Raw genomic sequence first — 14,677 nt, 5'->3', positions numbered from 1 at the left:
GGGTGCTATAACATGTTGATCTGCAAGCTTTAGAGCTGCTGGCAGCTGTTTCCTTCTGTGTCCAGTCTTTGTGTTGCCAGTTGAGGAGTCATAATCACCCTTCAGACACGAGTGCCATGTCCAACATCTCATAAAACTCTCTGCCAGCAGAGAAAACAAGCAAAAAGTAAAACTGTTGCTTTAACTGAGACTTGTTTTGTTACAGAAAACACTAAAATGGATGAAAGTGGAGGTACTTAATGAAGATGAACACATGTTGCACTTACTGTAAGACATAGAAGTTTCTATCAAATGTCTGAGACGTGAAGTTGTTAAAGGACTATCAGGTTTTACATGTGAATAGCTTAAACAGTGAATTTATAAGCAATCTTGTGGGCTTTCATTTTGTCAGCTTGCAGCAGATCTGACAGGAGACGCTCATTAATGAAGTGCTGACTACTTGAGGAACAAGTCTGGATTATTAACACTCCGTATTCCATGTTTGTAATCCAGCATAGCTGCTGTCTTTGTTTAATGCATCATTCTAGTTGCCTTGCGTGTTATATGTAAAGAAAAAAAATCTGATTTTTTTTTTTTTTACTGACATACGAACTCCCGGTACTTAAAGCCAAGAATGTCGTTTGATTCGAGGGTTTTATTTACAGAAATTCAACCTCTGAAGGCCTTTGAACAGCAGTAAATTACAACAATAAAGATATTTTTTATAAAATGTGTTGAATTTGGTTTTTATATCATCTTGGGAACATGCTTAGATAGTTTAAGAGCTGCTGCAGCCAGTGTGTGAATTCATTTTGATCTAGTTAAAGGTGCCTGATTGCATTAAAAACCGAATTATCTTTCAGAGAGGACTTTTAGCCTCTTTCTTCAGAAAATGATTAGACTGACGACCCCAATCAAATCACATTTAACCTTTGGAAGCATACAGCTCACTCAGAACTGATCAGAAGGAAGAAGTAAAAGAAATCTTTACCAAAGGTTTGGCTCAGAGGAATTCAGCATGAATGATTCAGATTAAGAAGTAGGATGAGTGAGAGATCATAGCAGCTTTTTAAAGTGTCCTCTTGGAGACATTTCAAGATGTTTCTCCCATTCTCATGGATCCTGGGAACTTCTGAATGGAATTTAAACCCAGTGGACTGCCTACTTCGAGGTCAGTTTCATTGCCGTGACACTATTTTTTTTTTTTTTTTTTTTTTAGAAGTTTCTCTATATACTTATTTTTTGCTGTGATCTTTTAAATTAGATCACTTTTTTATAGAAGTTTCTCTACATGCTTATTTTTGCTGTGATATTTTAAAGGTCTTGTAGGAGCGTGTGGAATATCGGTGCTGTGCAATCTGATGAGAGCGTACAACTTCATTCAGACATGCACGTGAGTTTATTCTGGGAAGAAGTGGAGAATGAGAAGGCGTGCTGAATTTTAGGAGCAGCGGGGTTGTTCTCTAATGTTCTAATTCTGCACACAGTGATTCCGAGACAGATAATGGAGATGCACATGAGTCACCCTCAGTGGTAGGAAGATTTAGAGCAGCTCTCCAGTTCTGGTCCCAGACTGTCCTCCTGTCTCTGGTGGGCTCCAGGGTTTCCTCTCTGATTGTGCTGGAGTTTTCTCTCAGAGCTGTTGCTGCCTGGGCATCAGCAGGACTGGTGAGTTCTTTAATTGGATCAATCTTAGGGTGTTTTGTTCTTGAGTTCATACATCTTTGTGATACTGAACCGACACAACCATGCTTCTATATCTAGGATGCCAGTGGAAGAGGTGTGGACCTGCTCCTCATCCAGTGCCAGTTTTCCCTGGGCTGCAGCCTCACTTGTACTCTGGACTTCCTCCATCAGGGGGCTCCACACAGCTCCCTCAGCCTGTTTCTGGCAGCTGCTCTCAGCTGGGCACTGGCAAACTACAGCCACAGTCTCTGGAACCATGTGGCCAGACTCTACCGGCTGCATAGCAGGGAGCGTTACTGTGGGAAGTGCATCACCCTCCTGACCTCTGGACACACCATACTGGCTTCATTGCAAAGAGTGGTTCTTATGGCTTTCGCTGTAGCAGCCGTGGCCTCCACCGCTACAGTTTATGACCACTTTCTGTCCCAGAAGGATGCTCTGAAGTTCTGGACTCCGCTGACGCTCTGCTACACTATGTTGGTGGTCTACATTCAAGGTGATGGTCAGAGCAGCTGTATTGGGAATGAAAATGGTTGTTCAGCCATGCTCAGTGATAAATAACAAAAGAGACAGGTCAGGTCGCAGCAGACAACATAATGAAAGACCTGCTTCTACAGCAGTGGTTACACATGAACCAAGAAGTATTTCAGGAGAAACTAAGATGAAAACAATACTGATAAATAGTATAGTCCTTTAAAAAATAAATGCAGAACATATAAAATAAACAATGATGATAAATACACAACCCAGATCTTCAAAAAGGAGCAGACACTTTACTTCTTGGCATCACTCTGAAACCTTTTTTTTCTATTCTTCACAGAGGAACAGCATCGACAGACTGGTTCTGAGGCCCTCCTGCACACTGTAGTGGTGCGACTGGGAGCTTTACTGGTACTCATGCTGACTGTGGGCACTTGGTCTGATGTTCTTCAGGTTCTCACCACTTTTGGGGGGGAAGCAGTCTGTCTGCTGCCCTCTCAGGATCTGCTGCAGGCTGTGCTAAAGGTCTGTGTGAATCATTTCTTTCGCCCTAAAGCTGCATTTACCAATATATTAATACGTGTTCCTTTGGTTTAGTTGCATTTTTACAGCATGAATACGTCTGTGTTCATTATAAAACATAGATTTGCTTGCGACTATGTGAAATGTGTAAATGATAGGTGACAGGAGATTTAATTATCACGTTTTATTTTCAGGAAGAAGAAGAAACCAGCTCGAGGAAACATCAAGTGTGCTTCAGTCCCAAAACAACCACAAGGAGAACATCATCAGATGACAGTTAATGATGCATCCAAACTCTACGTCAAACACCAGCGGCTACCTCAAATGCAAAGATGTGCTACTACTCAGTATTACCAAAAATTAGAGGGTTTTTGTTTCCACACTTTATTGAATAAACTGTCTCCTTGCTGTTACTGAGTCTTGTTTTAAACAGAAGGAAAGGATGAAGCTGTTTTGATGGTTCACAAGAGCTGCTTGATTATTAATCTGTATTCAGGATGATGTTTTTTCTCTAGAAATACAGCACAAGTCAGCTGACTCATCTACAAGTCAAGGTATTAGAAGAATTGAGTTCCCCTGAAAGTATTTGTGAAGATTTGTGAAATTTTAGATGGATCTCTAAAAATCTGACAGCATGGTTTGTTTGTCACGCATTTATTTTTTCTGTCTTGATTTGCAGAGATTGTGCATAAAATTAAGCTGTTATTGGTGCAAGATTCACACATAGACTTCAAACTTCAGACTGTAATAAAGATACCAGCATACATGATGTTCTTGCCATTATCAGTGACGCATGATGGCACGGGATCATAACCTGAAATAATAACCATTTTAAAAATCATATTCTTGTTGCCAACCACCGTAAAACGAACAGGAAGAAACCTAGCCCTCCATGGTGAAGTCAAGGTGGTTGTTTTTAATCTGTTTTCTTAATTTTGTTTTTCTTATTGATGTAATTTCTCATTTATTGACCTTTTCAGTTAATAGCTAGCATTTTGAATATCCAGCTGTGGGTTTTGATGCCTTGTTTCTGCAACGGGTAGCAAGCTCCATACTTCATCCAGCATATAAATGCAGAAGTGGAGGAGACACTACCACCAAAATCTAATCATGGAGGACCCAACTTCATGAAGACATCAAAGAAGAAATTGACTTTGAGCTCATCTTCGGACAACAAAAGGGAATCTCTGGCTGATCAGTTTGTCTTCAAGATTTATGTAGCCTTCATTTTCATAGAATGGAAGACGTTTGCAAGTGTAAAGGCAACAGTGGCTGCTTTTTATCTGTTTTCTTAATATTTTTTTCCTATTGAGAGGAATAATGTTAGTAAAAGTTAAACCAAGTGTATTTTAAATGTTTGGGGAAAAGGTGAGCTCCACTAAAAACTGCAATGTAGTTTACACATTGAATAAAAGCAGAGAGAAGAACACAGATGAGCAGACGGCTGATTAAATATTTATTTAAAATATATGAAGACAGTTTTCACTGTGGTCAGGGATGGAAAGCACTCACTGCTGTAACTGAGAAGCTTTTGGTGTATTTTTATGCAGTTATTTTCCTTTAACTTAAGTAGGTTTTTGATCTGATGTTTACAAAACTGTTTACAAAGAGTCACTCAGCAGGCTGCAGTTCAGATACTTTGGTTTATGATTCAATTTGCTTTGAATTTATTTTGCTTCATAAGAGATTCGTTGACAAAACCTCTTTTGTGAAGAAGACAGTCACCCCTTTGAGGAGTATTGATAATGAGGAACAGGTCAGGAGGGTGTGCACATTTTAAAATGGTTATTGACCAAGTGCCACTAATTAAAGGGACAGTTTTCCACATAGACTGGCTCACTCACAAATAAAGGTGCGACTGGGTCTATAAAAACTGTTGATTGATGCCTTCTGTGACTCTGGGGGTTTTTGTACAGTAAAAAAAAACAAAAAAAAACTGTAACACCTTTGATTTCATAGTGATGCCATCATGGTTACTTCAGCTTTGACCTTGACAGAGACCTTGAATCACAAACTGGAGGTGCTGATCTGCAGAAGAGACACACCAGGTAGCAATGCAGACTTGATCCAGTTGGATTAAGGGAAATGTAGGAGCTTTACCCTTAATACGGACTAAAATCCAGATTATCTTGGTCTTCTGCTGCTTCAGTTATCACAATTTTCTTCTTAATCTGCCTTTTGCAGCTTGGCCAACTTTTTTCCTGCAGTATAGATTTAATTCTTACTTTAAGTAGTCTTGAAAAAAACTACTTTTCTAACTTTTAACTGGAGAACATTTTTCATCAAAAGTAACCTTCATCCCACTTGTGGAATATTCATTTACAGCCACAGTATTTCTCTCTGAATGGCAGCTTTTCCTCTCTTGCAGTTTCAAACTCAGCTCACTCATCACGTGTGATTGTGAACTTGCAATTGTTTTCTGTGTTTCTTCCTGTTCTTCTGGTTTCCTTTCATTCTTTTCTGTTGTGTTTTTTTTTCTTTGTCACTGCTGTCCTGCACATCACATCCACCAAAACAAACTGAGCCTTGAAGTTAAAAGAAATCTGCATGTGCTGTGATGTTGGTGAGTAAATTGAAAAGTCATGCAGCTATAAGCAGTGAAGAGGTTCAGAGGGTTTAATGAGGATTTTGGCTGTCGGAGGCGGAGCGTGGAGGTCTGGGGATTGTGTCATCTGCAGGCATGTTCCCTCCTGCAGCCGTGACATCACTGCAGCATTCCTTTCCACAGAGCTGGAACAACAGAGACCCCCATCACTCTCCTCATCGCCATCTCCTGTTAACCCTCTCTGCACATTCCTGCCTCAACCACACTGGCCCACATCGATCAGAGAAGTTTCACCCAACATTTCTGCCTCCATCGCCCTCTTTCTTTGACTTCTGAGGAGTGAACTTCACAAGCTTCGCCTCCAGAGACCAACCATAATATTTGCTGATCGGCAGATCTGATATCACTGAGACTCGCTCTGATGGAGAGCTGCAAAAAACAACAAAGCGACTTTTTCATGGCTCTCATAGACATCACTCAGTCTCTGTTCCCCCTCCTCTCCTGATATACCAACATCTCCTCTTGCACAATGCCCTGATTCATTGCTGCTCCTGTGCAGCAGAACACAAAAAGCTTCATCAGGAGAGTCTGATCAAGTCCACCACGTATAACCAGACCCTGGACGCTCGGTGAGGCCCAAATGGAAGCACACTGATAGTGAGTCAAGGCTAAAGTGATATAATGTTGTGGGGGAAGGGAAGAAGGAAAGAGGGAGAAGAAAAAAGGAGGCAGACTCAATGAGGGAGGTAGGGAAAATAAAGCTGACAGAACAATAAGGCAGAGCTGCACAGGAGAGAGAAAGAGGGCAGTTTGAGATAGAGAGCAGCTGGAAAAGGCAGGTACAGTCACATCCTGCTGGGGCGTAAAAAGATAAAGGAGTGGGAGGTCACTGTGTGTCTCTGTTTCAGGGTGAAAACCTCATGAGAAACTTTATGACATTTGCAAAAACTGTGCGCTTTTAGTATGACTGCACTCAGTTGCATAACTTACTGTGGGTGGGTGTGTGTACGTGCATGCATGCTTGTGTTTGCCAAGTTTTCATAGTGGATGAATGTGTCATGCTTTTTACTGCACTTTGCCCGAGATTAACTGCTCACCTTTTACAGTCGGGAGGGAGGTGGTATTGTCATTCAGCCAGAGGAGGAGGAGGGGTCGGCGGGCGGGAGAGCTGGGGAGGGAGGTACAGAAGGAAAAGGAGTGGCCTTGTGCAGATAGTCGCCCCTCTCTCCCGGAGTCAAGTCTTCTCTCAGAGGCAGCACATAGCAGGGAAAATAAACCAGAAGTTTAGAGATACAGAACAGGGAAAGAGAAAGAACTGAGGAGAGGGAGCTGTCTTCAAAATACATCTTAATTTAGGTAAGTAATGGCAACTCACAGTCAGTGTGAATGGGTTAAAGAGAAATATATGATTCAGATTTATGCTTTTTGCTCCTAAAACCATTCATTATGGGTAGTGAGAGCTGTCTGTGAATATACAAAGTGAAAGTGAGCACTCCCACAAAGTTGACTGAGGGCGTTCACACTTAGATTAAATATTATTAAGAGGATAGGGATGAAATGTCCTCCTGACTATTCTCAGATTCTAGTGTCAGGTCAACTAAAGTGATGAATCTGTGATGTGTTTCCGTGTTTTAGTTCTACATTCCTCTTGTAAACAGGGTGTTAAAACAGTATGAGTTAATCACAGCTATTGTTCTGCTCTCCTGTTAGGCTGTATGACAGTTTGATACAGTCATGGCTTCAGCAGCTTCACCAAAAAGGATGGTGTCTTCTGTCTTCATCACTCTGGCGTCTCCCTACCGAGCCACAGTAACACAGCAGCAGCCCGCCCTCCAGGCTCACAGTGCCTCGGCCAGAGACAAGCAGCATGCTGCTCTGAGAGTCAGTCCAGGTGACAGCAAACCTGCCGTCAGACATACAAGAGAGGAGCGATCGCCATCCCAGTCTTACAGCAGTGGGAACAGCAAAGATCAGACTCATTCAGAGGTGTCAGAAAGAACTTCAGACCCTCAGAGCCCCAAAGCTGCCCAACCTGGACCCAGCAGAGCACAGCTGCAAGAAGAACAAGACCAGAGCAGTGTTCCAGGTACTCTCAATACAATCATTTCAATATGCAGTGGACAAAACCTAAATTACCTGACATGTATTCAGAAAATTACCCTGCATATAACCGATACCATTAGAGCCCAGCAGAGAATTACCATGTGCTCTTAATCTGTCCTTCTTTAACTTTGTAATAGAAATGTGCTTTTAAATGTCTTTTTGATGTGGTGGGATTCCTACTGCATGTAATCAATTACAACTCATTTAGGGTTTTTCCCAGATACAAATTAGAATTTAGTGCTTTCCTGGTTTTAATTTCAAGATCTCTTTATCTATTATTCAAAACTAAACTCCTCTGATTTCACACATCAAGTGTACATATTGTCTACGTATGTGAAAATGTTGTCTGAAGCATTTTGTGGCTCCAGTTTGAAGTCGCTGTGTGAAGTCTGATACATCAGTTGACGTCACCTGAGTCAGCGCTGCTTGGGGCTGAAGACTATGAGTCAGAAAATGTTAAATATCTGGGTCTGTGGAGTTAGAAGTGAGTGTTCCAAAGCTTTTCATGTCTGTTTGAGGATAACAGCCTCAGGCCACATCAGCTGCTATGAACACGTCACACAACACACCAGGAGCAACAAAAAACAACATCCCTGATTCTGCTGCATCGATTTTGAGAATTTTTAACCATTGTGAGGCCAACATTGTTATAAAGGGGTCATTTTAAACAGGTAGAAATTCTCACTTGCGGGTTGAAAGTGATTTTCAGCTTTATTGTTGGCTTCTCTGCAACTTTAGTTTGACTATATATGTGATGCAAAATCATAAGCTTCAGAGACATAACCCCATAAACATCACTGTCTCACCTTATTTTGTATTATTCAGTATTTTTTTCTCTTTTTCATTTAATTTTCAATTTATTTTACTAATTTATTCGTTATTGTTATGTATGCACATTAATGCATATATATGCAAATCCATATATATGGTGTAACATTAATCCCATTGCAGTAAATGTCTGTGCATACGGGAAACAAGAATATTATGGGGTGTTTTTGTGTATCTGACTACACCATAAATCATTCAGTGTAGGAACTTAAGGTCCCCTGCTGTCTTAAAAATGTGAGTTAACTGCACTGAGGTTTATTAATTGGTTCAAAGTCATCTTAGAGTGTTAAATTTACATGAGTTAAATTAACTAATCTTGAAAAAGAAAACATGTTCAATGAACGTAAGTTATTAAGATGGATCAACTAGACACATAGACAGCTTAAAGAGTTTTTTCTTTATTTAACATTGAGAATTTACAGCCTGAGCTGTTGAAGCCAATTTTGACCAGTCATTAAAAGGACAATTTGTGAGGCTGCACATGGTTACAGTGAGATCAATTCTAAGTTTACAGGTGAAGTCTTGACTAAGTTTAGTACCGTTTTGATTGTTATGAAACAACTCAAGTTGCCCTAAGTTAAAATAACGTTTTACCTCTCTAACAGTGCATCCTGGGAATTCTGCTTGTGTGCTAGTTTTGTTTGTTATAAACCTATTTTATGGAGTGAACGTCCAGCTGTTCATTCATTTAATCATTTTGAGTCAAATGGCCTCATGTCATTTTATATTTCAGGTTCTAAGATAGTCTGAAAAAAACATGACATTTTAGGTTCAAATAATTAGACACTGGCTAAACTTATTTATATATATTAAGTAAACAAAAAAATAAATTGATTTGACTAAATTCCTTTATGGTGTTTTACAGTGTACAAAGTGACGTGAAACTGGTCTTTTTCTTACTAAACAGAGTTCTTCCCTCCTCCTCCTCCTGACGTCCTGCCTTCATATCCAACATCGTCACTCTCTGAAGAATCAGCACTTCCACCACCTCCTCCTGTCCAGACACCTCCTTCCCACCCCCTGACTTCAGGCCAGCAGCCAGTTTACAACAGACAGGTATGCACACTTCTCTCACAATGTTGCTAGAACAATTAACATTAACATCACCAGCATCTTCATGTTTATACTATCAAACACTTGATGCCAATTTTCCTCAATAAATTCCGCCTCAAGTGCTTCTTGAAGACGAGTCACTTTTTCCAACAATGAAGGATTAAGTTTCCACAACTTTTACAGATTCTGTATTATGTTCTGCAGTGACTGTAAAAATCATCAGGAAAACACATTACTGAAGGAAAAACAGCTGTCTTTTAGATATGGCTAACTGATATGAAAAAATAAAACTTTATAAAGTGTACACATCGTCTTTCACAGAATGAACACTTTCCACAGGGCTGATTTAAGAAACTTTTTGTTCCCACCATTTATTTTCTAGAATTTCTTTCTACAAATGCGTAAGTGCTGCTAAACATATTTTCCCCTCTGCTCCAGTTTAGGAGGATTTTTTAAAAACAATTTGAGACTTAAAAATTAAGAGATTAGATTCTGTTATATATTTGGTTGAATTCTTGAACACAGAAGATAGAAGGACTGATATTGGCCTTTGTTGCAAGATAAGACAAGCTTGTTCAACTTTGACTCCAGGAATTTAAAAGAATAAACAGTAAAAGAACGGGAATCCATTTTTAAATGGTGAAATGGTCACATATATTATATGTTGGAAAAGTTTCTTTTAATTGGAAGCAGAATAGTTTTACTTTTATGTGATTTGTAGAGTAGTTTGTCAATCAGCAGCAGTTTTAAACTAAACTTTACAGCCATGAAAAGCCAATAAACTGGGCTCTCTTTCTCTCAACTTTGTCTACATTAAAAATATGTGTTCAAAGTCAAGCATTTCTAAATTGTGTGGTTCACCTTGTGAAGCTAAAATCGATGGTGAACTTATCTCAGTCTTAAGTGTAGTTTCACATTAATATTGTGCTCTATATTTTAGCTGGAAACAAGCACACCATCTAGTGGGTTAAACCAAGATGAACAATCGAATGGGATCCACAAAAACAGTCCAGACACCAGCAGGGAGAGCAGAGGTAACACGATCTCTATTTACACATGTATTACTTTTCTTCAAAGCGCTCTTCATCAACCGCACCACACATATTATTATAACTTGCTGTGATTTTTGATGTTTGTGTACATTGCAGACGTGTGTGGCTTCTGTCGGAAGCCCGTGACTCTTTCTGAACCTGCGATCGAGGCTTTAAACAGGACTTATCATGACGGCTGCTTCCAGTGCAGATCCTGTCACATTCCCCTGGCTGGTAAACAGTACTACAACAAGGCAGGCATCCCGCTCTGTGAAGACTGTTACCAGGTACATGAGAGTCAACACAGTCTCCACTACAAGACGTCATCCAAGCTGCAAATGTGAACCTTTGCAAAAGATGCTTTTGCACATTACTTCTAAGACAAATAATTTTTGAATTGAGATGTTCCTCCTCCAAGGCCGTCACTGCTTTTCGTTCATTGCACTCCACTATATGTTTATAGAAACTACTAACTTGTGGAGTTGGATTGAAAGATAGACATGCAAGCAAATTTACTGAGCACAAGTTTAAATTTTTGTTTGCTCAATTACACAATATTTTGTTTTGATTATATTTCTTTTTCAACTTTTACCTTTTTTTCTGCTCTTAAAATGTCTCATCACATGTTTGGGATTGAGACGCAAGTTGAAAGTCTTCCTTAAAACTCACTAATCACAGTTAACATCAACGTCACGTTTTGATAAAGTATTACTGTTGCATAGTAATGCTGTTACAGCCAGGCAGAATTCAAGTCTGACTGTGATGTAAAATTAAACAAAAGCTACTTGTAGAACTCCAGCTATAATTCAGCATTTGATATAAGATGTCAGTATGTTAGTAGATGTAGTCTGTTACATTGAATTAACCCTGTTTCTGTCTGTGTTTCAGGCCAGTTTGGAGCTTTGCTGGGCGTGTGGGGAGGTCATCACAGATCACGTGATCCGTGCACTAGAGCGAGCCTACCACCTCCCTTGTTTCACCTGCACAACATGTAAACAGCAAATTGGAGAGCAAGCTTTTGCTCAGGGAGAAGTTGGGGAAGTCTACTGCCTTCAGGACTATTACAGGTACGATGGTCAAAAACGGGTGGCAGGAAAGAAAAACACACTTTTCACAATCCAACAATATTTTCTTGATAGAATTTAAAGCAGCTATGCGTTTAAAAATAATATAACACTCTTCCTCTTTCCTCTAAAATTCTGTCCATAAAGGAAATATGCTCCACAGTGTAGTGCATGTAACCGGCTAATCATTCCAAAGGAAGATGGCACTGACAGCTATACTGTTGAATGTCTGGGACGTTCCTACCATGAGAACTGCTACAGATGTGAGGTAGGCGTTACACACTGATGATTACAAACACACAAACGTGCATCATTCATCGCCAGTCGTTAAATCTTTAATGCTGTCTGCAGGTCTGTGTCATCCAGCTCTCTCCTGAACCTAACGAGCACGGCTGCTATCCTTTAGATGGGAAGATGCTGTGCAAATCCTGTCACCTGAACCTGGTTTCTGGCCAACACTAATGCCGGGAAAAGAGCAGCTGCAGGAAAACTACCAGCTTCAAGGAGATGGGAGCATTTAAGACGAGCATACGAATGTCACAAACAGCTTCTCCAATAGAGCGATAATTTCATGGATATTTTTACAATATATTTTGCTTTCTGAAGATTCTCCTATTCTTGTTTTATACTTGATCATTTTGCACTCAATAAACCCTAAATTTTGCAATTATATTTATGCAACTGACTTAAAAACATACGACAATGACGATCAGAATTTTTGTACATCTCAATCAGTGTGCTGTTTCTCAATTGCATTAACCCTCCGTAAAAAAAAGAACTTTAGATTAAAAAACATTTATGGAAAAATAAAGTAATATATTTTATCTTGAGGCAGACTCAATCATTCATAACATTTGATAAGTTGCACATTTAGCCTCAGTAAGTATCAAGATGTGAAACTGCAGAGACAAACCACTGAACAGATAAAGCAGAAACAAGCTTCTGCCTTAATGACACTAAACTATTCACACTGACTGAACACTAGAAACGTCTCATTCAAATCCCAGTTGAACTGTTTTATTTATAGCCTTTATCTCAAAATGTGGAATTATATCTCTTTGTATTAATAAAAGACATGTATTAAATCATTTTCTGGAAAAAAATGTTGTCTTTTTTGTTTGAGTATCTTTTAAGAGACACTATTTACGCTACTGATATGACCAAAAGCTATGGTCAGAGTTTTAAACATTCCAGCATCACTTTTCAGACTTATTGACTTTTCTCTCCTCTCTACTGTTCAGCCACATTTATCACTTATATCATCAATCAACTTTCATAGATTACCTTTCAGTGATCCAAAAGGGAAATATTTGACTTTTCTTTAAATCTCTGTGAGTATAAAATTTTAAATAAATTATTAAATATGCTCCTCTTTTTCTTTCATTGTTTATCTTTCTATTAGCGCACAGCATTTGTATTTAACAAATAACTCCATGCATTTCATTCTTTAGTTCACAATTTCTATTTTCCCTCTGGTCTGCACAAACGCATCTGCTGATCTGAACATAAATCTGACTTCTGCTAAGTGAGGAGGGCTGAGTATTGTGCCACAGTGGAAACCTATTTTGGGGATGCTTTATGAGTGTTTCTTGACTTTTATACCAGTGGGGAGGCAGAAGAAATTATTTATGTAGTATCTTGGGTGGCCAATAATTTTTTTCTGAGTTGTTTTGTGTGTGTGTGTGTGTGTGTGTGTGTGTGTGTGTGTGTGTGTGTGTGTGTGTGTGTGTGTGTGTGTGTGTGTGTGTGTGTGTGTGTGTGTGTGTGCGTGTTTTAATAGAAAAAAATTTGACAACCTATTTTGAAAAAATCTAAAACAATTTAGCCTAAATGACAAACATAAGCTGGATCTCAGCTTTGTAAATGTAATTAGATTTTTTTTCCATTATAACTTCAACAGTGTGTTGTTTCTGGGTTTGGTTAAAACAGTAGTTTGAAGACGTAATATAGGTTTCTGGAAAAAATTTTCACGATTTACTGACATGTATGGACTGAGGCCTTGTTAGGCCTGGGTATATGAGACTGAATGTTTTCTGAATAGCCACAGATATCTTTTCTTTTTTTTTGTCACAAAATTAGAAGAAAAAAAACCTTGGACCTGATCATATGTAATTCTGGTGGTGTGTAAAAGCAATCAAAAATAGCTAATCCTGGTCACATATTACTAAATAAATTGTATGAATGAGTTTATTCAGCTTAGAAAGTTCAGCTGCTTCTTTAAAATGTGAATTAATTCCACTTAGGTTGATTAATTAGTTCAAAGTCATTTTATGAGTTGTGAAAATCTAAATCAAGCTCAGTTAAGTTATTTGAATGTGAGACAAATAATTTCAATGAAGTTAGGATATTAAGTTGAATAAATTTCTCACAGTTGTTACAGACTTGCTTTTTTTTTTCTTGTTCTACATTTAAACAATTTCTTCCTTATTTAATATTAAGGACTTAGAGTTGGTGTCATTGAAGTCATTTTTTTGACCATAGTCAGATTATAGTACAACAAATTCTGTGAGTGTTAGATGTGTATTGATTACAATGAAAACAAACAATAACTTATTATCATGTAGTAAAGACAATAGCAAATTTCTGCACTCTCTGTCTTTCTTAAACTACAACAAAACCAGTCTTTGAAAAGTTTTAACTCTATCAATGCATCCTAGGAAGACTGCTTGTATGCTACTGTTGTTTCCTATAAACTAAACTTAATGACTTAAAAGAACTCTCAGCTGTTCATTCATTCAACTTATTTTAAATCAAAATGCCTTGTTTTAAAAACTCATGTTTCTAGTGGTCTAAATGTGTTTTTTAAATGACATTTCATATTCAATGAACTAGAAATAGTTAAAACTCATATATTTACATTAAGTAAAATAAATGAGTATTTGACTAGCCATGTAAATATGACTTATTCCAAAGCACAGAGTTTACTCTGGCCAGCCTACTCTCAATGTGATTTTATGCTAAACATGGGCTGAGCATAGAAAAGAAAGTGGAATGACCTTACTTTGTCTTAAGCTCATTGTGAAAATAGTGCAATAATCAGGTTAAAATTTAAAGACTGGTAAGTAAACAAAAGTCAGTGTGTCAGGATCCTGGCAACGCCTTTGACTGAGGAAATAATAGATTATTTGGGGAAAATAAACGTTTGACTTTTAGTTGCAACTTTTGTTTTCACTTGTGTGAGCTACGCAAACTGTAATGAACTGAGGCTGAAAGTGTGGATTTGTAATTATATGAATGATTAGAGCGTCCAGTTTACATGCTGTACTCTAAAGTAATAGTTTAACTTTAATCAAATACGTTAACAACGGTTTAGTACTTTATACAGCTGATGGTGAATTGTCACTTCGTGCCCCTTCATTTGTGGCTTCATACAGACCTGCTCTCAG

The 14,677-nt window shown here is 38.5% G+C and overlaps 2 protein-coding genes across 2 annotated transcripts; both read left to right on the top strand.

Annotated features, from left to right (window-relative positions):
* The first annotated feature begins 6 nt into the window (after positions 1-6).
* On the top strand, positions 7-4,050 carry LOC111574384 (transmembrane protein 82-like). The gene is made up of 6 exons (XM_023278937.3): positions 7-1,150; positions 1,300-1,372; positions 1,467-1,647; positions 1,744-2,161; positions 2,486-2,670; positions 2,862-4,050. The coding sequence occupies exons 1-6, from the start codon at positions 1,078-1,080 to the stop codon at positions 2,946-2,948; spliced, it is 1,017 nt and encodes a 338-aa protein (XP_023134705.2). The 5' UTR covers positions 7-1,077; the 3' UTR covers positions 2,949-4,050.
* A 2,359-nt stretch (positions 4,051-6,409) lies between these two features.
* Positions 6,410-12,394, top strand: fblim1 (filamin binding LIM protein 1). Its single transcript, XM_023278921.3, has 8 exons — positions 6,410-6,568; positions 6,923-7,298; positions 9,051-9,199; positions 10,137-10,230; positions 10,345-10,514; positions 11,116-11,294; positions 11,439-11,559; positions 11,643-12,394. The coding sequence occupies exons 2-8, from the start codon at positions 6,947-6,949 to the stop codon at positions 11,751-11,753; spliced, it is 1,176 nt and encodes a 391-aa protein (XP_023134689.1). The 5' UTR covers positions 6,410-6,568; positions 6,923-6,946; the 3' UTR covers positions 11,754-12,394.
* Positions 12,395-14,677: the final 2,283 nt, after the last annotated feature.

The sequence above is a fragment of the Amphiprion ocellaris genome, chromosome 5 (genome assembly GCF_022539595.1).
Source record: "Amphiprion ocellaris isolate individual 3 ecotype Okinawa chromosome 5, ASM2253959v1, whole genome shotgun sequence".
Classification (NCBI taxonomy): Eukaryota; Metazoa; Chordata; class Actinopteri; family Pomacentridae; genus Amphiprion; species Amphiprion ocellaris.
The sequence above is the reverse complement of the archived record's forward strand: the minus strand, read 5'-3'. Positions and strand labels throughout refer to the sequence as shown.

Excerpts from the sequence above, each read along its gene's own strand:
- LOC111574384 (XM_023278937.3), top strand. The coding sequence starts at position 1,078 with ATGTTTCTCCCATTCTCATGGATCCTGGGAACTTCTGAATGGAATTTA. Across the intron at positions 2,162-2,485 it reads GTTGGTGGTCTACATTCAAG|AGGAACAGCATCGACAGACT; the intron begins GTGATGGTCAGA and ends TATTCTTCACAG. Across the intron at positions 2,671-2,861 it reads TGCTGCAGGCTGTGCTAAAG|GAAGAAGAAGAAACCAGCTC; the intron begins GTCTGTGTGAAT and ends TTTTATTTTCAG.
- fblim1 (XM_023278921.3), top strand. The coding sequence starts at position 6,947 with ATGGCTTCAGCAGCTTCACCAAAAAGGATGGTGTCTTCTGTCTTCATC. Across the intron at positions 9,200-10,136 it reads AGCCAGTTTACAACAGACAG|CTGGAAACAAGCACACCATC; the intron begins GTATGCACACTT and ends TCTATATTTTAG. Across the intron at positions 10,231-10,344 it reads CACCAGCAGGGAGAGCAGAG|ACGTGTGTGGCTTCTGTCGG; the intron begins GTAACACGATCT and ends TGTACATTGCAG.